The 22220-nt window shown below is 48.3% G+C and overlaps 2 protein-coding genes across 11 annotated transcripts in view; one reads left to right on the top strand and one right to left on the bottom strand.

Annotated features, from left to right (window-relative positions):
• Positions 1–8227, top strand: part of acacb (acetyl-CoA carboxylase beta) — a 44698-nt gene extending 36471 nt beyond the window's left edge. For 9 of the 10 annotated variants that reach the window (XM_061260365.1, XM_061260364.1, XM_061260363.1 and 6 more), the window contains 10 exons: positions 245–365; positions 958–1054; positions 1909–2005; positions 2150–2285; positions 2885–3062; positions 3451–3563; positions 3830–3984; positions 5035–5205; positions 6080–6216; positions 7018–8227. In XM_061260365.1, coding sequence (XP_061116349.1) covers positions 245–365; positions 958–1054; positions 1909–2005; positions 2150–2285; positions 2885–3062; positions 3451–3563; positions 3830–3984; positions 5035–5205; positions 6080–6216; positions 7018–7147 — 1335 coding nt within the window. In that variant the 3' untranslated portion in view covers positions 7148–8227. The remainder of the gene's footprint in view (positions 1–244; positions 366–957; positions 1055–1908; positions 2006–2149; positions 2286–2884; positions 3063–3450; positions 3564–3829; positions 3985–5034; positions 5206–6079; positions 6217–7017) is intronic. The other variant, XM_061260362.1, reaches the window with a different exon arrangement.
• Positions 8228–9680: 1453 nt separating this feature from the next.
• Positions 9681–21167, bottom strand: foxn4 (forkhead box N4). Its single transcript, XM_061261744.1, has 9 exons — positions 21082–21167; positions 14240–14409; positions 13375–13487; positions 12847–12957; positions 12163–12293; positions 11916–12012; positions 11347–11554; positions 10536–10910; positions 9681–9934 (listed from the first exon to the last, which is right to left on the bottom strand). The coding sequence occupies exons 1-9, from the start codon at positions 21165–21167 to the stop codon at positions 9681–9683; spliced, it is 1545 nt and encodes a 514-aa protein (XP_061117728.1).
• Between the last annotated feature and the right edge of the window lie 1053 nt (positions 21168–22220).

The following is a 22220-nucleotide window of genomic DNA, read 5'->3' as shown; positions in this document are numbered from 1 at the left end:
GTGGGTGCCCGTTTCTTAAATGTGCGGGTACCTGTTCTCTAAATGTGTTGTGTGGGTATCTGTTCCTTAAATGTGTGGATCTGTTCCCCCTAAACTTGCGGGTAAAATGTCCCTTAATCTTGCGGATAAATGTCCCTTAAACTTGCGGGTAAAATGTCCCCTAAACTTGTTGGTAAATATCCCCTAAACTTGTGGGTGCCTGTTCTCTAAACTTGCAGGTAAATGTCCCCCTTTGTCATTTTAGAACAAGCACAGTCCAGTGCCCATCCTGAAGCCCACGGACCCGGTGGAGAGGGAGATCGACTTCGTCCCGACCAAGGCCCCCTACGACCCGCGCTGGCTGCTGTCCGGGAGGCCCCATCCCAGTGAGGCCCCCTTCCGCCCCCCTTCTGTTCCCCTTCCGCCCCCCTTTCACCCCCTATCACCCCCTTTCTCCCTCCTTCCACCCCCTTCCGCCCCCCTATCACCCCCTATCACCCCCCTTTCACCTCCTATCACCCCCCTATCACCCTCCTTCCACCTTCTTCCACCCCCTTCCACCTCCTATCACCCCTCTATCATAGAGCTGTGCCTGTGTGTGTCAGGTCACGCACGGTCGCGAGGGCCGCAGGTTAACGCGTTCCCGCACGGCCAGCCACGGGAAGACCGCATGAATATTTCACGCGACCGGGCCGGGTTTTGATGTCGGCTGCTGGTAGAACACACCCGGCGTCGGGTCCAGGGTTACTCGTGTCAACCGCCGTCCGTCCCGGCACACGATACGCGTGCCCCGGGGGAAGGGCGCGGGCGACATTACTCTTTAACGAGGAGAGGGAAGGGTGACCCATTACACTTTAAAGACGAGAGTGACTACCGTTGCAGCTAATTCATCCCTTTCTCCCAAATGAGTCGGTCGGAATGCATGGAAGCGGAGACCGCGCTCCGGCGATGTGTGATTGGATGTCGTCTCGTCCGCAGCGATCAAAGGTGCCTGGCAGAGCGGCTTCTTCGACCACGGCTCGTTCATGGAGGTGATGAGGGACTGGGCGCAGACCGTGGTGGTGGGCCGAGCTAGGTGAGTGTGCCGGTGGGTTACGGAGGGGTGCGTACGAGTCGCGTTTCGGATGCGGTTGCCTATTCCGTATTCTCAACATTTATTGTGTGCTATGTCTGTGTCGTTAATGCTGGAACATTTGTTAAGATGTTTGTGATGAACAGTGGAAATCCACGTCAGGACCAGATCACCAGAAACCGCTGTTGTGAATCATCAACCTTCTGTAGTTGTAAAAGGCAGAGGATGGATGGAAAATGGGAGATACCCAGGTGGTTGGTCTATACCAGGGCAGCCAAACCCTATTCCATCCTGTGTCTTCACTTTAATTTGGCAAACCTGATTCTACTGATTAGCAGCTCAAGGGCGATCTCCAGCTGTTGAGTGAGGTGTGAATTCTCAGGGTTGGAGTGAAGACCTGCTGGACATTAGATCTCCGGGAACAGGGTTGGGCAGCCCTGGGCTACACTATGGGAGTTTTGCAGTGGATTAGTCTACACACTATAGACACTAGTAATGCCAGTGGTGGTATGTCTTTCACTGAACAGCGACTTATGTATTTGACATTGACTCGAAATGGCTACAATACAATATGGGAAAAATATTGGTCAATTGAAAACACTTCAGTACAGTTTGAAGCCATAAGGACTATCTTTTATGTGCCTGGAATTTTAATTAGAAAATGCCGACAACATGAAGAATACTCCCAGTATGCGTAAATGTTTATATTAAATGTTTAAAGCAAGTCTACTTTCTGAAAGCATATAACTATATACCTATGATATTCCTCGCGCATGCAGTGATTTTGTCAAAATTGCTCACGCCTCTTTACACCTCTCAAACAGATTGTTATGAGTCTTGATGATGGGTCTCTTCAGGTTAGGAGGAATTCCGTTGGGGGTCATCGCCGTGGAGACGCGCGCTGTCGAGGTCACCGTCCCCGCAGACCCGGCCAACCTGGACTCGGAGGCCAAAGTGAGCGCTTCTCCACCTGTCATCTGCCACGGGTCTTAACAGTCGCCATGGCGATCGTGGGGGGGGGGGGGGGGGCGGGGGCGGGGGCGGGGGGGGAGTGAGATGACCTTTGACCTTTGACCTTGCCGCCATTTTGCTCTCCAGCTCCTGCAGCAGGCGGGTCAGGTGTGGTTCCCCGACTCGGCCTTCAAAACCGCCCAGGCCATCCGCGACTTCGGCCGCGAGCAGCTGCCCCTGATGGTGTTCGCCAACTGGAGGGGCTTCTCTGGAGGGATGAAGGGTGCGAGGATGATGATGATGATGATGATGATGATGATGATGATAATTCCGATAATGATGATGATGATGATAATTCCGATAATGATGATGATGATAACAGTGGTGTTGAGGTTGCTCTCGGGTGGCTCGTCTTGTTAAACGGCAGTTTGTAACATAGCGATTTGGCTTAAAGCCCAGTACAGTGTCATTGTCTTGACAATGTCACTGTTGCTGATTGGCTGGCTGCCCCACACGAGTTGCTCGTAATTTGCTGTTGTGTCACCCAGGGTGCATTTCATTGTTATTTCATTGTGCAAGAGCAACTCCTCTTTGTATAATGTGTACATTTAGGCCTACATAGCACAGCTGGTTAGACTAGTGAAAAAAGCCAGCGCCTAAGGGCATCACACACTTCAGGAGATTACATGCGTATATGGACGATGAGTAAAATATGTACAGAGAATAGGAATGTTTGTGTGTGTGTATATATATATATATATATATATATATATATATAAATTATGGTGCTTGTCCTTGTGTAGTTTACTGAGGCATTGTGGGATATATTGGGTGTCCATGGCGACTGCGTGGCTGTGACCCCGTTGCCGTGGCTCCCCGCAGACATGTACGACCAGGTGCTGAAGTTCGGGGCCTACATCGTGGACAGCCTGCGGGAGTTTCGCCAGCCCGTTCTGGTCTACATCCCCCCCCACGCGGAGCTGAGGGGGGGCTCCTGGGTGGTGATCGACCCCACCATCAACCCCCTCTGCATGGAGCTCTACGCCGACCGGGAGAGCAGGTGGGGCGGAGAGAGGGGCTGAGGGGTGGGTGGGTGGAGGAGAGAGAGGGAGGACATGTTGACACCACAAGGCCCACAATGGAAATGCACCTTTAAGCTTTCTTGGGTTATCATTGATGGGGTTTTTTTGCGCCGGACTTGATGATGTGCCCGCTTGAACTTCCTCTTCTATTTTCTGATAAAATATACTAAGTCACTAAGTCAATCAGTCAAATCAAAACATCCTGACCAAGGTTGTGATTGAGTACTCCTCTCTGTCTCCTCCTCTCTCTCCTCCTCTGTTTCCCTCCCTCTCTCTCCTCCTCTCTGTCTCCTCTCTGTCTCCTCCTCTCTCTCCTCCTCTCTCTCTCCTCCTCTCTGGCCCCTCTCACTCTTGCTCTCTGTGTAGGGGTGGTGTCCTGGAGGCCGAGGGGACAGTGGAGATTAAGTTCCGCAGGAAGGACCTTCTGAAGACCATGCGTAGGATTGACCCAACCTACGCCCAGCTGGCCGAACAGCTAGGTAAACCTATGCCCTGCTGGCTGAACAGCTAGGTAAACCTACGCCCTGCTATCTGAACAGCTAGGTAAACCTATGCCCTGCTGGCTGAACAGCTAGGTAAACCTATGCCCTGCTGGCTGAACAGCTAGGTAAACCTACGCCCTGCTATCTGAACTGCAAGGTAAACCTACTCCCTGCTGGCTGAACAGCTAGCGGTGACTGGTTAGCGATTTGAAGCTGAGCTGGTATGACTGTCAGTGGTTTGACGTGACCGTCCCAATGGACAGGCACCCCAGAACTGTCGGAGAAAGAGCGCAAGGACCTGGAGGGCAAGCTGAAGGCCAGAGAGGAGTTCCTGCTGCCCATCTACCACCAGGTGGCAGTGCAGTTTGTGGACCTCCACGACACTCCCGGGAGGATGCAGGAGAAGGGAGTGATTACGGTGAGGTCACGTCCTCTTTGAAATGTACTTCCATGTCTGCTGTTTGACCTCAAATATCCGGAACAGAAGTGGAATAATATACTGCAATATACTGAAATAGAATTGATTATCAATACACTGCAATGCTTCACCATATGTGGGCAAATGTGTAAAATATTGCATGTATTGGAATGTATACATTGAAATATATTGCAACATATGCTATATATTGTAATGTATTTTTTCAAAACACAGCTGTGAAATATTATGTTTTCATAACATTTCCTCATACACCGTTAGCGCAGGGGGTCTGTGCCTGCGCGTTGTGGCGTGGTGTTGTGCGTGGTGTTGGGCGTGGTGTTGGGCGTGGTGTTGGGCGTGGTGTTGTGCGTGGTGTTGTGCGTGGTGTTGTGCGTGGTGTTGGGCGTGGTGTTGTGTTGGGCGTGGTGTTGTGCGTGGTGTTGTGCGTGGTGTTGGGCGTGGTGTTGTGCGTGGTGTTGTGCGTGGTGTTGGGCGTGGTGTTGGGCGTGGTGTTGTGTTGGGCGTGGTGTTGTGGCGTGGTGTTGTGCGTGGTGTTGGGCGTGGTGTTGTGCGTGGTGTTGGGCGTGGTGTTGTGGCGTGGTGTTGGGCGTGGTGTTGTGGCGTGGTGTTGGGCGTGGTGTTGGGCGTGGTGTTGTGCGTGGTGTTGTGCGTGGTGTTGGGCGTGGTGTTGTGTTGGGCGTGGTGTTGTGGCGTGGTGTTGTGCGTGGTGTTGGGCGTGGTGTTGGGCGTGGTGTTGGGCGTGGTGTTGTGGCGTGGTGTTGGGCGTGGTGTTGGGCGTGGTGTTGGGCGTGGTGTTGGGCGTGGTGTTGTGCGTGGTGTTGTGCGTGGTGTTGGGCGTGGTGTTGGGCGTGGTGTTGTGCGTGGTGTTGTGCGTGGTGTTGGGCGTGGTGTTGTGCGTGGTGTTGGGCGTGGTGTTGGGCGTGGTGTTGGGCGTGGCGTTGGGCGTGGCGTTGTGCGTGGTGTTTGACCCCAAATATCCGGAACAGAAGTGGAATACACTGCGATATACTGAAATAAAATTGGCCGCAGGACGTCCTGGACTGGAGGAGCGCGAGGAGCTTCTTCTACTGGCGTCTGCGGCGCCTCCTGCTGGAGCAGGTGGTGAAGGGCCAGGTGCTGCGCGCCAACGGGGAGCTGAGCGACGGCCACGTGCAGTCCATGCTCCGCCGCTGGTTCGTGGAGACCGAGGGCACCGTCAAGGTGCGTCACAAAGAACCCCTCCTTAGAGGTCACAGGGCGGCCTGTAGCGTCAGTGGTTAAGGCGCATGACTGGGACACGCACGGTCGGCGGCTCTAATCCTCATTAGAATCCCTAATAAGATCCGCACAACCGTTGGGCTCTTGAGCAAGGCCCTTAACCCCGCATTGATCCAGGGGAGGATTGTCTCCTGCTAATCAACTGTGCGTCGCTCTGGATAAGAACGTCTGCCAAATGCCTATAATGTAGGGGGAGGCTGAGAACAGGGTGTGTCCTACAGGGTGGCGCCGGCCACCTCTGGAACTTGACTGGCCACCCCAGGTGCCATTTTCCCCACCTAAAATAGTACATTATCATTGGCTAATATAACTGTTACCGATTCGTGTGCCCCGCCCCCTGTGACCCCTCTGGCCACCCCATGACTAAAATCCCGGCGACCCCCCCACTCCCCCGCCCGGCTGAGAAAGAGCTAACCTCTTGGCTACATTATAAGTCATGCAGAATGTCTTTCATGAGTGTGTCTGTCCTGCAGGGAGCCAATGGAAGTGCTGTATTGGTTTTGTAAGAATGATAGCGATTGGTTTAGAGAAAGGTGGGAGTGCTGTAGTAGTTTTGTAAGAATGATAGTGATTGGTTTAGAGAAAGGTGGGAGTGCTGTAGTGGTTTTGTAAGAATGATAGTGATTGGTTTAGAGAAAGGTGGGAGTGCTGTAGTGGTTTTGTAAGAATGATAGTGATTGATTTAGAGAAAGGTGTGAGTGCTATATTGGATTTGTGAGAATGATTGCGATTGGTTTATAGGTGGGAGAGCTGTATTGGTCTTGTAAACACTGTGATGGAGGTTGGTTGAGCTGCTGTGGGCTGGGCTCTGTTGCAGGCCTACCTGTGGGACAATAACAGAGTGGTGGTGGAGTGGCTGGAGAAGCACTTGTCAGAGGAAGACGGGACCCGCTCGGCCATCAGGGAGAACATCAAGTACCTGAAGAGGGACTACGCCGTCAAGCACATCCGCAGGTCAGGAATACTCACACGTACTGTTACACACACACACATACGATAAGGGGCGACGTGGCTCAGGCAGTAAGAGCAGTCGTCTGGCAGTCGGAGGGCTGCCGGTTCGATCCCCCGCCCGGGCTGTGTCGAAGTGTCCCTGAGCGAGACACCTAACCCCCAAATGCTCCTGACGAGCTGGTCGGCGCCTTGCATGGCAGCCAGTCGCCGTCGGTGTGTGAGTGTGTGTATGAATGGGTGAATGAGAAGCATCAATTGTACAGCGCTTTGGATAAAGGCGCTATATAAATTCCAACCATTTACCATTTACCATGACACATACAATCACACATACAATCACACACGCCCTCAAGCGCATCCGCCGGTCAGGAATACTCATAATCGTACATACAATCACACACTCATACATACACACTCATTCATACAATTACATATGCACAAGAACATCCACAGGTATGGGAATATCACACACTCATATACGCAATTACACATGCACCAGCGCAAATGTGCGTATGCACACACTCGCACAAATACAGGCAGCACCCATGCACACACTCTCCTCACTCTGTAACACACACATACTCTCTTGCACACGCCTCTCTCTCCCTCTCACACACACGCGCACATAATGTGCAAGCACAAATATATGTATGAACGCACACAGACACAAACACACACACACACATAAACAGGTTCACACACACAAACACACACACACAAGAGCAGAGAATGTGCTCAGAGTAACAAAGGTACCATTAAATATTCAGTGTACAAAATGCCTCTCTCTGTGTCCTGTGACCTCAGCTTGGTACAGGCCAATCCGGAGGTAGCCATGGACTGCATCATCCACATGAGCCAGAACATCACTTCCTCCCAGAGGGCCAAAATCTCCCACATGCTGGCCACCATGGACAACACGCCCAACAACAACTGAACTCCCGCTGGCCTTGCGAGGAATGGCGGGGGTCTCCTCCCGAAGCGGATCGGAGCGGCCGGGGGCAGTTTTTACCGCCATGGTGACCCGGTTCCCACTGTGATCGGCTGGGACTGATAAAACTCTTGTGTTTTTCTCAGGATTAAGCTACGACTGCTGATTGTAACCACACACAAACTTTTCTAACGGCTAATGCACACATCAGTCCTGACACTACGCGTGTGGTCAGCTTAAAAAGAAAAATATAAAAAAAAAACTAAAAATTAAAATTAAAACTTGCTGTGTGTCAGGTCCCCTATACTCCCATTCCATAGGTAGTGTTGGATTTCCGCTACGCGTGAGTGAAAGCAAGCCACCAAAGGGAATTACCACCGCTGTGCCATAAGAACATGTTGAATGTTGTGTCGTGTGTCGTCTCTCAGTGTGCCTTCAAAATGGAGGATGACCGACTAGCTTTGACGCGTCTGAAATAAATCTGTTCGATGACGTGCCAAACCTCCGACTGTGAATATTGCATACTTATGGGACAGTGATTCACCACATCTGGGAACTTGTCGGCTGCTGGCTTCATCTGTAGGACAGGAGCTGACCCGGAAGGTGTGTGTGAGGAAAGCTGATTCTCCTGCTGACACCAAAGATATGCTTTTTACCGTGCGAACGCTTGAGCAACGATGCTCAACATGCATTTTGGAACTGATTTTATACCCGCTTCTACACCAGCTTTCACATCCACGGCCTTTCTCCATCCTCCACGTGACTGTCTCTGTAAACGATAAGCTATCGATCTGATATGTCCGTTATTCTTCTGCTACAGGCTTTGAGAAGTAAAAATACTAAGAGGCTCATCTGAGTGAGTCATTCGGTGTCAGTGCAGAACTGTGTGTTTGTGTATCTGGGACGTATATACACCTTCTCTGAATAAATGCCAGTGTCTCTGATCATCTTCTGACTGTCACAGATTTCAGCCGATGAGAGAGCGTGAGACGACAAGATTTTTCTGAAATTGTGAGACTTTATTTTTGTATTCTGATCTCATTAGTTAAAGACTGTGTAAACTATAAAACGGTTTCCAACAGAAAAGCGAATGCACTTCTGAATTCATTATGCTTTTATTGTTTTGAAATACTTCTAGTGTCTCGATGGTTTATTACAAACCTACTTCACAGTTATTTTGAAACATGTTTGAGTTTTGTATTTAGTTTAATGTAAAACAACTTGAATATAGAACCAGAATGATTTTTAGGAGTAGATTTCTACACTGGAACGTTGGTTCCACATTATCACAGAAACTTTGGATCAAGGTGCAAAGCAGGTAGTTTTAATTATGACACTATATGCATCATAGAAGATCCAGGATGTCATCGGGGTCTTTCAATTCAAATGCTTACATGGCAGAAGCAATCTGGCTACAGAATCGGTAAGTGATACTGTGTGTACTTTTAAATCACTGATATTGGCAAGTCTGAATGGGTAAACATGAAGTAAATTCATTTCTGATTTAAATTTTCCTTTTTTTTTTTTCTCCTGTTCCAAGGAGGAATATCACACCTGCAGGGAATGTAAACCATGCTTAAATGATGCATCTCGTACATTTATAAATATAAATAAAAAAAACATATACAACACAGTAATACTGCCTAGCACAAATACAGTAAACACATGACTGAATCTACAGTGGTTAGGCTATCGTGGGGCGGAGGTAAGTGAAACGAAGGCGTTTCTCCTGCAGCGGTCCTCCACGCCTCCCGGGTGGGCTAGTGCCGCCTTTTCTCCCGAAAGTTCCTTTTTTTACACAGTTTGACAGCGACCCCCCACCATTTGGTTGTTGGTCCTCTGAAGTTCTCTTTGCTTGGCAAAGTTCAGCGTTCGCATCCGTAAGTATGAAGTGGTAGGGCCCAAATTTCTTCCAAACAAAGCTCCTTTTTTTTTTGTTTCATGTATGCTTCCTCTTAGCTGTGAAGGGCTGATTCGATTTCGATTTTCCCTCACTGCTGGTTTTGGTCTTGATATGAAGGGAATGGAGCGGCCCCTTGTGTTTAATGGCTGTGTTCCCTCTCCAAAACGAAGGAAGCGGTTTGTAGAACTGCTCTCAAGTTTGTGGACCTGGGGCTACTGAATATGACATGATTTAACATTGGGGGACCCAGAGAAAACAAGTGGCTTTTATTCCTCTGCATTGTTTTGGGTGTTGGGTGAAGCTCATGGCCTGGGCTGTAGTGTTGGGTGTTGTTTGGGTGTTGTTTGGGTAAAGCTCCTGGCCTGTAGTATTGGGTGTTGTTTGGGTAAAGCTCCTGGCCTGTAGTAGTGGGTGTTGTTTGGGTAAAGCTCCTGGGCTGTAGTAGTGGGTGTTGTTTGGGTAAAGCTCCTGGCCTGTAGTATTGGGTGTTGTTTGGGTGTTGTTTGGGTAAAGCTCCTGGCCTGTAGTAGTGGATGTTGTTTGGGTAAAGCTCCTGGTCTGGCCTGTAGTAGTGGATGTTGTTTGGGTAAAGCTGTGGGTGCTCCTGGCCCTGGGATTGGGGGGGGGGGGGAGTTGTTAGAGCAGGGCGATGGGCTTACTGCTGCCCGGCGTGCCCATGTACTGCGAGGAGACGCTGTCCAGCCCGCTGTAGGCCGCGTACAGGCCCGTCACCTGCAGGTCGGAGAAGGACAGGCTGCTCCCGGCGGACGCTGGCGGGAGCGCGGCCGCGCCCAGGTCGCAGTCGGACAGCCGCAGCGGGGAGTTGTTGTTGAAGGCGCCCAGCGTCTCCAGGTTGAAGCTCTCGTCCTTCATCTCCTCCCACAGGTTCCCTGCGGGGACGGGAGAGGTCAGCTGACTCGCGCCGGTGAGAGCGCTTCGCTCGAATACTGCCCCCGAGGCGCCGTCTATTGTCGCCCGCCCGCTAATCGCTAATGACAAAGGCCGAGCAAATTGCGGGACCGACCGAAACACAGAAGGATTTTGGTGTCTAAAGCTAATCCCACTTAACACAATAAGCATTACAATTGAAGCAATTAGCAGGTTTGTTTAGCCGAAGTGGATAAGAAGGTGCATTTAACATGGCTATAAAACCACCATCAATAATAAAGAGTATTTTTCTTTTGTCTGCAAAGCCCCTACTACTATTATTTGGATGTTTGCATTTTACTTTATATCAAATTCCACAGCACAGGTTGGTTAGCGGTTTAAAATTCGCCCTCATTCTGAGAGTCTGATTTCTTATCCTCTTAGAAATGGATCCACACATTAACCCTTCATGGTGTGAGATCACAAATACACGGCTACAATTATATTCCTGACTGAGCATTCCAACGCTGATAAAACATAACAAAAACACCAGAAACACCAACTTAGAAATAAAAAAAAATAAAAAAAACATTACAAAAGTCCTTTAAATGCAAGGAGCCCCACCTTGTAAGGCGAAGTCCATGATGCTGGGGTCCAGCGTGTCGACCTCGGCGTTGGCGTCAGCGTGCAGGCTGTAGAACTCGTGGGGGGGCTTGCCGGGGTGCTGGGCGAGGGGGCTGTGGGAGAGGTCGGGGACGGTGTGGAGCGGCGGGGTCTGGGCCGGAGCGGGGGACCCCGGGGCCAGCCGGGCCTGGGCCTGGGCCTGGGCCTGGGCCTGGGCCTGGAGCTGGTGGTGGTGCAGGGGGAGGCACTGCAGGGACAGGGTCATCACGGGCGGGGGCTGCAGGGCGTGGCCGCCGGGGAGCCGGGTCGCCCCCGGGTCGCACGCCTTCCGTCGGCAGCTCTCCGGCCGGTCCGTGATCAGCTTGTCCAGCTCGTCTGCGAGCGAGCCACACAGACACAGAACCAGCTTAGAAACGCCACTGGACCTTTTGGGATGCTCCCGGCTCGGCATGGTTTAGCTGGTTGATCCGTTCAGACCGGCTCCCAACTCAGACAAGCTACCAGCACGAGCTGGTTGACCAGCTCATACCCAGCTAGATGACCAGCTTGGCCATGCTGGTTGACCAGCTCATACCCAGCTAGACCAGTTTTATGACCAGCTTGACCAAGCTGGTTGACCAGCTCATACCCAGCTAGACCAGCTTACAACCAGCTCAAGCTGGCATAGCTAGATTTTACAGCAGGGCTCCCCGCCTTGTCTCCCTGTGGAACCACCCGCCTTCGTGGCTTTGGGAAACCCCTGCTGTGCCAAACTCGCCCACCGAAGGCGCTTCGAGCTGCGTGCGGACGCGAGACCTGTGTCCCCTCTCACCTGGGTTGGCCATGCTCCGGCGGATGGCCGGCAGGTCCTTGCGCTTCCACTTCTGCATCTCCTCCTCCATCTTGTCGATCTTGGCGGGGTTCAGCGCCCACAGGCAGCCCTTGCGGGAGGAGCCGCTCATCTTGTTCTCCACCTTCTCGAAGCACTTGTTGAGCGACAGGTTGTGCCGGACGGAGTTCTTCCAGCCGTCGGGCGCCGTCTGCGGGGACGCCGGGGCGCAAGAAAAGGGACGCTTGTGTCATCATCTGGAGCTTCTGCCGTAACGGTACTCGTCCCTTCCCTGATTCCCGTTTACTATCACAATTATTACATTACATGTCATTTGGCAGACGCTTTTATCCAAAGTGACTTACAGTTGATTTAGACTAAGCAGGAGACGGTCCTCCCCTGGAGCAATGCAGGGTTAAAGGCCTTGCTAGGGTTAAGGGCCCAATTGTGGATCTTATTGTGGCTACACCAGGGATCAAACCCCTGACATTGCGTGTCCCAGTCATGTACCTTCACCACTACGCTGCAGGCCGCCCAATTACATGCACAGAAGAGCTGGAAAGAGAAGTTACCTTGAAGTAGGGGAAGTGTTCCTTCATAAAGCTGTAGATCTCGCTGACGGGCAGACTGCCCGTCTTGCTGTTCTTCAGGGCCATGGCGATGAGGCAACTGAGGGGGTGTCAAATAGAGTCGTAAGGGTTACCAGTCATTTCAAGATGTAACAACCAAACTTCTGACCATGCTAGTGTTTCCCATTCCTGGTCGTGTGAGTCGGGATGCAGCATATCATTTTACGAGTGACCGTTCTCCGGGGCTGACCTGTAGGAGTAGATGGGCTTGGGAAAGGACTTTGGCTGCAGGTCCTGGTTGCTGTGAGGGGCGAGTCGGGTCTGGGCGAAGGGGTTCTGGTTGCTGTAGGAGCCACTGCCGTAGAGACCTGCGGTAGCACACTGCGGACAAGACAAATTTCGGACTTTGAGCAAATCTGCGTTTCGGTTTTTTCGTCTCGCGCGAGCCCCTGTCGCGGCTCCGCACTTCTGGAATGTTTGGAACGGAATTCATTTTGAAGTTGGCGTTCTAGAATTCCATTGCTTTCCGTTACCCAGTGATTGAAAGTTCACCGAAGAGCGTTGTTATCTAACGCCTTAAAGGGTTATAAGCAGAGGTGCGCAGCAAAGGGCCGAAACCATTTCAGGATTTTGTGGCAACTTCTGCTCTTATTTAATGAGCTGAATCCTGGTCTTGGTGAATTTGCATAAGCACCCGCTACAGTCACATAATGCAGGTGTATCCTAAAGATTTCACTGTGTACAGGAGTTCACCAGTTTACCGTAACGGCCCTCCAGGCCCGGAGTTGTGCACCCCCAGGTTATAGGGTTTCAATAAGGATGTGCGGTAGAGCTCACATTAGCAACACTGCTGGAGGGCCCTTGTAGGCTCTAAACACACCTGCCCGTGAGGTGTGTTTGGACCGTGTCAGGTCATGTTTCTGAAGGCTGGTACCTGCTGGCCGGCCTGGGCGAGGGTGAACACCTGCTGGGGAGGGGCCTGGTAGACGGAGGGGTGGGATTGGAACCCCGGGGAGGGCTGTCCGTTCAGGGAGTACGACGTCATCTGAGGAGCAGAGAAGGGGGGTGAAACGCAGTTTGCGATCCGCTGTATTCTCCCGTGGCACGAGGCCAGGGTGTCTATATCCGCTTCTTCTCAAGATACACGTGTACGTATGTGTGCTCTCCTATTCGCAACACACAGAAACAACCACAATGGCCCATTTAACGGGACCATACTACTACTACTGCCATTTAACGGGACCATACTACTACTACTGCACACAACCACAAGGGTCTAACTCAGGGGGTTGCGTTGTCTGCTAAGGCCATGAATCTAGCTAATCACAGACTGAAGTGGACCATCAGTGCCAAGGCACCCTAAAGATCAGCAGACACCGCGGCGCTCCAGGGCTGGAGTTTGACGCCTGTGGTCTAACCCGAGCCGTTCGCTAACCCGGGCCCCCTGTCAGCTCTCACTCACGTTCCCGCTGTGGCCGCTGATGGAGCTCATTCCCAGAATGCTGTTCTGCATGTTGCTCTGCAGGTGGATCATGGCTCCCTGTCCCGTGGACACGTTCATGTTGTTCAGCTGGGCTGCAGGACCACACACACACACGTACACACACACACACACACACCCATGTTACGGTCATTTCCACTGTGACCCTTCTCAGCAGAAGCGCAATGTCCTTGATAACCCTCCAGTCCTCCTGCCCCAAACCTGCTCCAGTCCCACAGATCCTGCCCTAAGTCGCTGTGGCCCTGCAGGGACTGTGGAAAGCAGGGGCAGCCTGTAGCCTAGTGGCTAAGGTACATGACTGGGGCAGCCTGTAGCCTAGTGGATAAGGTACATGACTGGGGCAGCCTGTAGCCTAGTGGCTAAGGTACATGACTGGGGCAGCCTGTGGCCTAGTGGATAAGGTACATGACTGGGGCAGCCTGTGGCCTAGTGGCTAAGCTACATGACTGGGGCAGCCTGTAGCCTAGTGGCTAAGGTACATGAATGGGACAGCCTGTAGCCTAGTCACTAAGGTACATGACTGGGGCAGCCTGTGGCCTAGTGGCTAAGGTGTATGACTGGGACCCAGAAGGTTGGTGGTTCGAGCCCCGGTGTAGCCACGATAACATCCGCAACAGCTGTTGGGCCCTTGAGCAAGGCCCTTAACCCTGCATTGCTCCAGGGGCGTGGGGGATTGTCCCCTGCTTAGTCTAATCAACTGTAAGTTGCTTTGGATAAAAGCATCAGCTAAATAACGAAATTATCATCATTATCAATATTATCATTATCATTTTTATGATCATTATCATTATCATTATCATGATGATTACCGGACAGGTGCGCTCACCTGTGTGCTGCTCCAGCAGGTTGGCCTGGGCGGCCACGCTGAAGTCGAGCCGGCCTGCGGTGGCCATCTGCTGCAGCCGGGGAACGTCCACGGAGGTCAGCCAGGAGAGGGACTGCAGGTCCCCAGGGAGCTCGTCCTCATTCAGCTGGGACGGGTCTGTGGTCAGCAGCCTGCAGGGAGGCCCCGGGTATCAGCATTTAGCTTCATTCATACCTTATATACAGGTGTATGGTCCAACGCCTGCCTTATTTCATGCTTTATATACAGGTGTATGGTCCAACGCCTGCCTTATTTCATACTTTATATACAGGTGTATGGTCCAACGCCTGCCTTATTTCATACTTTATATACAGGTGTATGGTCCACCGCCTGCCTTATTTCATACTTTATATACAGGTGTATGGTCCAACGTCTGCCTTATTTCATGCTTTATATACAGGTGTATGGTCCAACGCCTGCCTTATTTCATACTTTATATACAGGTGTATGGTCCAACGCCTGCCTTATTTCATACTTTATATACAGGTGTATGGTCCAACACCTGCCTTATTTCATGCTTTATATACAGGTGTATGGTCCAACGCCTGCCTTATTTCATACTTTATATACAGGTGTATGGTCCAACACCTGCCTTATTTCATACTTTATATACAGGTGTATGGTCCAACGCCTGCCTCATTTCATACTTTATATACAGGTGTATGGTCCAACGCCTGCCTCATTTCATACTTTATATACAGGTGTATGGTCCAACGCCTGCCTTATTTCATACTTTATATACAGGTGTATGGTCCAACGCCTGCCTTATTTCATACTTTATATACAGGTGTATGGTCCAACGCCTGCCTCATTTCATACTTTATATACAGGTGTATGGTCCAACGCCTGCCTTATTTCATACTTTATATACAGGTGTATGGTCCAACACCTGCCTTATTTCATGCTTTATATACAGGTGTATGGTCCAACGCCTGCCTTATTTCATACTTTATATACAGGTGTATGGTCCAACGCCTGCCTTATTTCATACTTTATATACAGGTGTATGGTCCAACACCTGCCTTATTTCATGCTTTATATACAGGTGTATGGTCCAACACCTGCCTTATTTCATGCTTTATATACAGGTGTATGGTCCAACGCCTGCCTCATTTCATACTTTATATACAGGTGTATGGTCCAACGCCTGCCTTATTTCATACTTTATATACAGGTGTATGGTCCAACGCCTGCCTTATTTCATACTTTATATACAGGTGTATGGTCCAACGCCTGCCTCATTTCATACTTTATATACAGGTGTATGGTCCAACGCCTGCCTTATTTCATACTTTATATACAGGTGTATGGTCCAACGCCTGCCTTATTTCATACTTTATATACAGGTGTATGGTCCAACGCCTGCCTTATTTCATACTTTATATACAGGTGTATGGTCCAACGCCTGCCTTATTTCATACTTTATATACAGGTGTATGGTCCAACGCCTGCCTTATTTCAAAACTTATATACAGGTGTATGGTCCAACGCCTGCCTTATTTCAAAACTTATATACAGGTGTATGGTCCAACGCCTGCCTTATTTCATACTTTATATACAGGTGTATGGTCCAACGCCTGCCTTGTTTCATACTTTATATACAGGCGTGTGGTCCAACGCCTGCCTTATTTCAAAACTTATATACAGGTGTTTGGTCCAACGCCTGGCTTTATTTCATACCTTATATACAGGTGTAGGGCAGCCTGTAGCGTAGTGGTTAAGGTACATGACTGGGACCCGCACGGTCGGTGGTTCGATCCCCGGTGTAGCCACAATAAGATCCGCACAGCCGTTGGGCCCTTGAGCAAGGCCCTTAACCCTGCATTGCTCCAGGGGAGGATTGTCTCCTGCTTAGTCGAATCAACTGTACGTCGCTCTGGATAAGAGTGTCTGCCAAATGCCATTAATGTAATGTAATGCATCTGCATGCACTTGTCAGATCATAGCTAAAGTTCATTCATTTTTGTTGCCAGGCTTGGGCATGTTTGATGTATTTATTGATCTCTGTGTGTAGCGTCATCTAGCTTCTATGCCATTAAATGGTTTTTCAAAACATCAATTTCTTGATGTCAAAAATACAATATATTTCCACTACAAATTTTAAAATAATTTTATGGGATAGATGCCTTTTGGGCTGATCACCATCTAAATAAATCCATAAATTGACATTAGAAATTTGAAAACTAAGAAAATTAGTTCTTAATGCATTTCTAAAGAGAAAGGCTGTCTTCCCCCACCCCCCGCAGCAATTGAAAACTAAATAATGGTTTTCATTTTTGAATCTTCTTTGCTCCCTCTTTTCCTTTTTCCAAAACAAAACCAAATCTCCATAATCAAGTTGACTGATAATCCAACTCATAAAAATGCATTGATTCTCTATTGAGATTATTTGTATGTTTTAGAGGCAGTATAGCATTAAAAGAAATGAATAATTGAAAGCGTAGAAATGAGTGAAATCCTCTGCTGAGCTTTTAAGATTAGATGCAGTCACTTGAGGTCGACAGAAGCTTAAAAAGGGATCCGCTCTCTCGCGATTTCTTCTCTCCTTTGTAAGCGGGGACTTCTTGGAAGAAGGGGGGAAAAGGGGAACTTCTTGAATCCTCTCCAGTCCTGTTTCCCTACACTTACTGTAGAAGAGTGCAATAATTAGGGTCGCCATGACAACCCTCACTATTCAGTTATTTTGTGAGTCTGGGCACTGTAGCCCCCCTACCTCCCCCAACCACAACCCCCCCCCCACCCCCCCACCCCTCCGCAATCAGGTGACCGCAGTTCCTCTCTCGTCATTGGCCGAATCATAAATAAACAACGGCCTGAGATCATTTGAAATGTGGAGTAGGCACATGTTGTTTGCAACAGTTGGCCGTGTCTATTGAAAGATGATCACCTATTGTACCCCAAACGACAGTCTGTCCCACGGCACGTGGCTCCATTGTTTCCACCCCAGACCCTTCCTTGATTGTCTCGGGTTTTTTTTTTTTTTTTTTTTTTTTTTTTTTAACCAGGCCCCGCATTAATCTGCCGGAATGACAGTCCAGACACAAGAGGACCATCTGCTTCCCTGTCCCCTTTCCAGCCCCAGATCCACCTCCTTGCCCCCAGTGGTGCAGTAGACAGGGCGGGGGGGCAACGGGGTCGAGCCACAGCCTGTCAGCCGGTAAATTACATCATTTTACCCAGAAGAGCGGCCGTGTGGCCACCGGGGCTTTGAGTGTGGCCCTGGGCACCCCGGCTGGTCACTGAGGCTTATGAATAATTAGGCTCTTCCATTCATGCAAACGCCTGTTCAAGTGAAACTGGTCATGGCACACTGCTTTATATTCCCCCCGTGATGGCAATTTAACCTTTGAAATTTGAATCTCTAACCCCCCCACCCCACACACACACACACACACACACATACACACACACACACACACACACACCCCCACCCCACTCCACACACACGCACACACACACTCACACACACACACTCGCACACACACACACACTCACACACACACACACACACACCCCCACCCCACTCCACACACACACACCCCACTCCACACACACACACACACACACACACACACACCCCACTCCACACACACGCACACTCCCTCCCCCTCCCTCCCACTCGCACACAAAACACTTCCTCAACTGTTATCTGGATTTCTTCCTCGAGCGATCACAATATTGACAAACAAAAAGGCTGCCATGGCACCCTTATGTACAGGCGTTTCAGCACGAGAACGGCGCTGAGACTAACCGTCTGTTAACTGTTAACTGCCACATCTAGGCCTTCTACTGACTTCACACTGATACCTATTATGGAATAAAACTCAAATTCAACTATCTAACACCCTGGAGAAATCCACTCAAAACTATTTGAATACAATATAAGACCTTGCCAAATTTAAAATTTAAAATGCAACAATGACATAGTTGACATAGGTTGAGAAGTGCATGGATACCATGGCAATTTCCACTGTGTAATAATTCATAATGAGTCAGGCCAATTTTACTAATGAAGATAGAAAGGCAATGTGCCAGGTGGGTGTGGAAAATATTGCTATGTTACCATGGTTCAGTTTTGTCATGTCATTCCACTGTGAAATACAGCACATGGCTTTACTGGAAGTAATAGCAGTCCTTGATAAGCTCGCTTTCCGTATTCCAGTAAACGTGAGCTCATTTGCATAGTGAAATAAGAATATATCGGTTTACATTTTTTACAATTAAGAACGTAATAATACCCCAACTGCAATTCTCACAATTTACAACATCCCAGTGTATAAACAAATAATACCGTTAATTTATTATTTAATAAAACTTAAAAATATAACTTTTTGTCAACAAAAGATTTTGTGTCACTGCTCCACTGCCATGTCTGCATATTGTAAATGAATTGATTTGTGGGTTAAATGTCACATTTGCGCTTATTACCGTATTGCATATCGCAATACACGCATAAGTCACACAACTCAACCCACAGAAACCACAAAGCCAGTACTCTACGTGCTTCTGTGAAAGTCTACCAGAGCAACCGCATTATAGGAAGGTCTGGCCCAAATTCGACATTTTTAAAATGAGTCACTTTATATTATTCATCAATTAAATATCAAAATATAAAATCTAATTCAAATGTACAGTATATCCTTTCATTTTGTTTTCCTCAAAAACAAGTGGCAAGCTGTACTATATTAATATCAGATATAGTACCTGCTAGTAGCATCAGACATATAGCCTCTTCTTGAGTCTTACCTTAAATGTCCCACAAATAAAACAAATGTCTCTCTACAAACCTGAAATTCAACATTGACGATCACAGAATCCCTGCACTCTTCAACACACGCACACGATCCAGCGCTCATTCAGTCCATTACCAGCTCAATCCGTCAATCTTGTGTCGCCAGGTCAACACCCAAAGAAACACGTATAGAGTAAACACCACGCAATCTACCTCAAGGTCGTAAGGCGTTCTGCAGGGATTGATTCAGCCAATCACAAATATTTAACTACAGTAATGCAAAGCAACAGCAACAATGAATGCCATTCACGTTTGCTTTCTGTCATAATGGTGCATATTATGTTGATTTCTTTCTACAAACTACAAACACAAAAGACTATAGCTAGGATTTACAGCAGGATGAATCGCATAATACAATGGCAAACCATGACAATGTTTTAATGTAAATGACGCTGTACTGTACTATTCATCCACCACTAGATCAGACTAGGTTTTCTCTTGCCTTTAAGTATGTGTGGGTGTGTATATACGCTTGCAAGATAAAATGGGGCCTGTGTAGAATTCGTACTGGTCAAGATTTACACTTATTCTTTTTCTATGGGCCACAACATACCAGCCCGTACTCAACCTTCCTCTCTGCCTAACTTCAGGTTAGGGGAGGCATTTACAGTTTATCAATATTTTGCCTGACTACCAAACACAAAAACGTTTTTAAAAAGGTTCCCTCCCTGCCCTAGATCACAGCAGGTATAGCCTGTGCATTTATAGAACTGCCTGAGAGAAGCATTAGACATGTCTGACAGGTGATGAGTCCTTCATTCACGCACCACTACGCACCAGTATCAACATCAACACACGGCTCTCAAAATCGACCAAATATGGATCTCATTTTCTAATTCGATTTTAGTCCAACTTACGTCGTCAAAAACAACTGTGTTTGGCTCTGACTGGCTCGAAATTAGACGCACACTCAGAAACTTGCACTACTGGAAAGAGGTGTCAGGATAAATGAGTTATGCCGCAAAACTGGAATTCCAGACGACTGTCGAAGCGTTTGACATACTAATTTCTTTTTGGCTTTTGAGTTTCCAAGAGTTTGCACACTTTATAACTCCGAGACCAAAAATCACAATCCATCAAAGGCATAATCACAAATAACACTTGTAATATCACGTTATGAACAGACGAAATGGCGTGGTGAATTGGGGAATTGGGGAAATGGGTTTGTGTCGTCAGCCGCATCTCTGGGCTTGCCCACGTGACGCACTCACCACAGGCAGTGCATACGAGAGGCAGTTACCCCTGAACCTCTCACAATTAAGGAGACCGAAATATTTGGGGTTAATTAAATATCAGTAGCATCATTGCACATGCAGCTGGGTTTGCAAAAACCCAGGCTGTGGTCCCTGGAATGCAACTATATATATATATATATATATGGGAGAACGGTTAAAAAATAATAATAATAATGTAAACAGGCATTTTGTTTGGTCAGCGAGGCAGAGCATGTCGTGTCCCTGCCGTGCACACGTCCAGTGAGCAGCCAGCGGAGCGCTCGTTCCCAGAGGTTTAACACTCCTAACGCCCCCTCCTCTCCTTTCTAATTGGAGGCCACTTCCCCCTCCACTGACCCTGGGAGCCCTGCTCCCCCCTGACCCTCCCCGGAGAGGGGCTCTGCCTCCCCGTGTGCCGACAGCGGCAGGGTAAACAGAGCTGATGGGTTCTGACAGATCCATTCAGACCCAAAATCATTTATTCTCTGGGTTTTTGCATACAACCCCCCCCCCCCCCACACACCACCACCACCACCACCTCTCTCTCTCTCTCTCGTCCACACCTTTAGAGTGTAGATAGCGATTGAACGGTAGTTAAGGGTCTTCCTTGGCACTTTGCAAGAGTATCTCTTAAGCGTGGATGTTCAAAAAAGTATTCCAAGCAATTGAGCAATTACACACGGGCGAGCCAAGGCGGGATTTTTAAAAGCAAAATGAGCAGACAATATAAACAATTTCACATCAGCAGTATGTTCCGTTTACATGTGTGGGTAATTATGTAAAAAGCAGCGAGGTACCTGTAGTCTTGTGGTGATGGGTGGTGACTTTGTCCTGAATTTCCAAGAATCCCTGACATCCTGGAAGTAGTTCCACTTTCTATCATTTCCTAGAGAGAGATTTGACATGTTTATTTTGCATTTATTGACAGTAATTTTTCTGATTAAGAATATAATCTTATATTACAGCAGTGGCAACACAAAGAGAGTATGAGAGTATTAAAAATATTAAAGTTATTAAAAATCCCTCTATTCTTTAATTAATCAAAATATTTCTGTGTGTTTAATTTAGTGATGATTTATCTTTTATTCTACCCACATCCGGAATAAAATACAATGCCTTGATGTTCCCTAATTTTTATGTTAATTGTTATATATAATGCTACATATAAACAGAATTGGTTTTTTTAAAGGCTCTGACATGTAGCTGTGCAGCTAGACTGTAAGTTAGCTTCCTATCTGCCTAACATGAACCTAAATATTTGCATACATTTTTAAAAACGAAATAAAATCTAACATTTTTCAATATTTTTTCAATAATTGACATAAAACAAAAACAACGCAAGCAAACGAAAAAGGTATCAGACCATCAAAAATCAAATGACCGTAGTTGACGTTACTGTATCGCTAACTTTAACGTTACAAGTGCTTAACTAAGTTACAACTGTCATCCTTGTCTGAAGAAGAATAATGTTACAATGGAGTGACATTATCTAACTTGCCATTTAGCAGTGGAAAAAAATAATAATAATGCCACGAACCCACGCCAAATATTTTTATCATAAGTGAAAAGGAGCAACAGAACCTTACCTGTCTTGGGTAAGCCGGAGTTGGGATGGTCTGATTGTGTGTCTGTGTAGGGTACTTTGACTGTGCAGTTGTCCCCCAGACCGTTTTTAAATTTCCCTCTTTGGCGCTGTCCAGCAGCCAGTAGTCATGCGCAGTGCATGAAGGGTCCGTTCCTACTGTTCGGGTGGGCAGGGTCTCAAAGGCTTGTCCGATTCAGCGGATAACAACCTTTACGACATCACCAACCTGCAAGTTCCCTCTATCTAGCTAATGTTACAAAACGAGTTGCTTAATTTCCCTTTAACACCTTTTTGTTTTGCTGGTTAGCTGCATTAGCGTTGATTCAGCTCAGATGAAACTACACTAAAGTT

Source organism: Conger conger, chromosome 11 (assembly GCF_963514075.1).
Source record: "Conger conger chromosome 11, fConCon1.1, whole genome shotgun sequence".
Classification (NCBI taxonomy): domain Eukaryota; kingdom Metazoa; phylum Chordata; class Actinopteri; order Anguilliformes; family Congridae; genus Conger; species Conger conger.
Note: the sequence above shows the minus strand (reverse complement) of the source record. Positions and strands in the feature narration are given on the sequence as shown.

Coding starts and splice junctions, on each gene's coding strand:
- foxn4 (XM_061261744.1), bottom strand. CDS start 21,167: ATGATAGAAAGTGGAACTACTTCCAGGATGTCAGGGATTCTTGGAAAT. Junction 12,294..12,846: donor TCGCCCAGGCCGGCCAGCAG/GTACCAGCCTTC, acceptor TCTTGTCCGCAG/TGTGCTACCGCAGGTCTCTA. Junction 9,935..10,535: donor CATGGACTTCGCCTTACAAG/GTGGGGCTCCTT, acceptor CCGTCCCCGCAG/GGAACCTGTGGGAGGAGATG.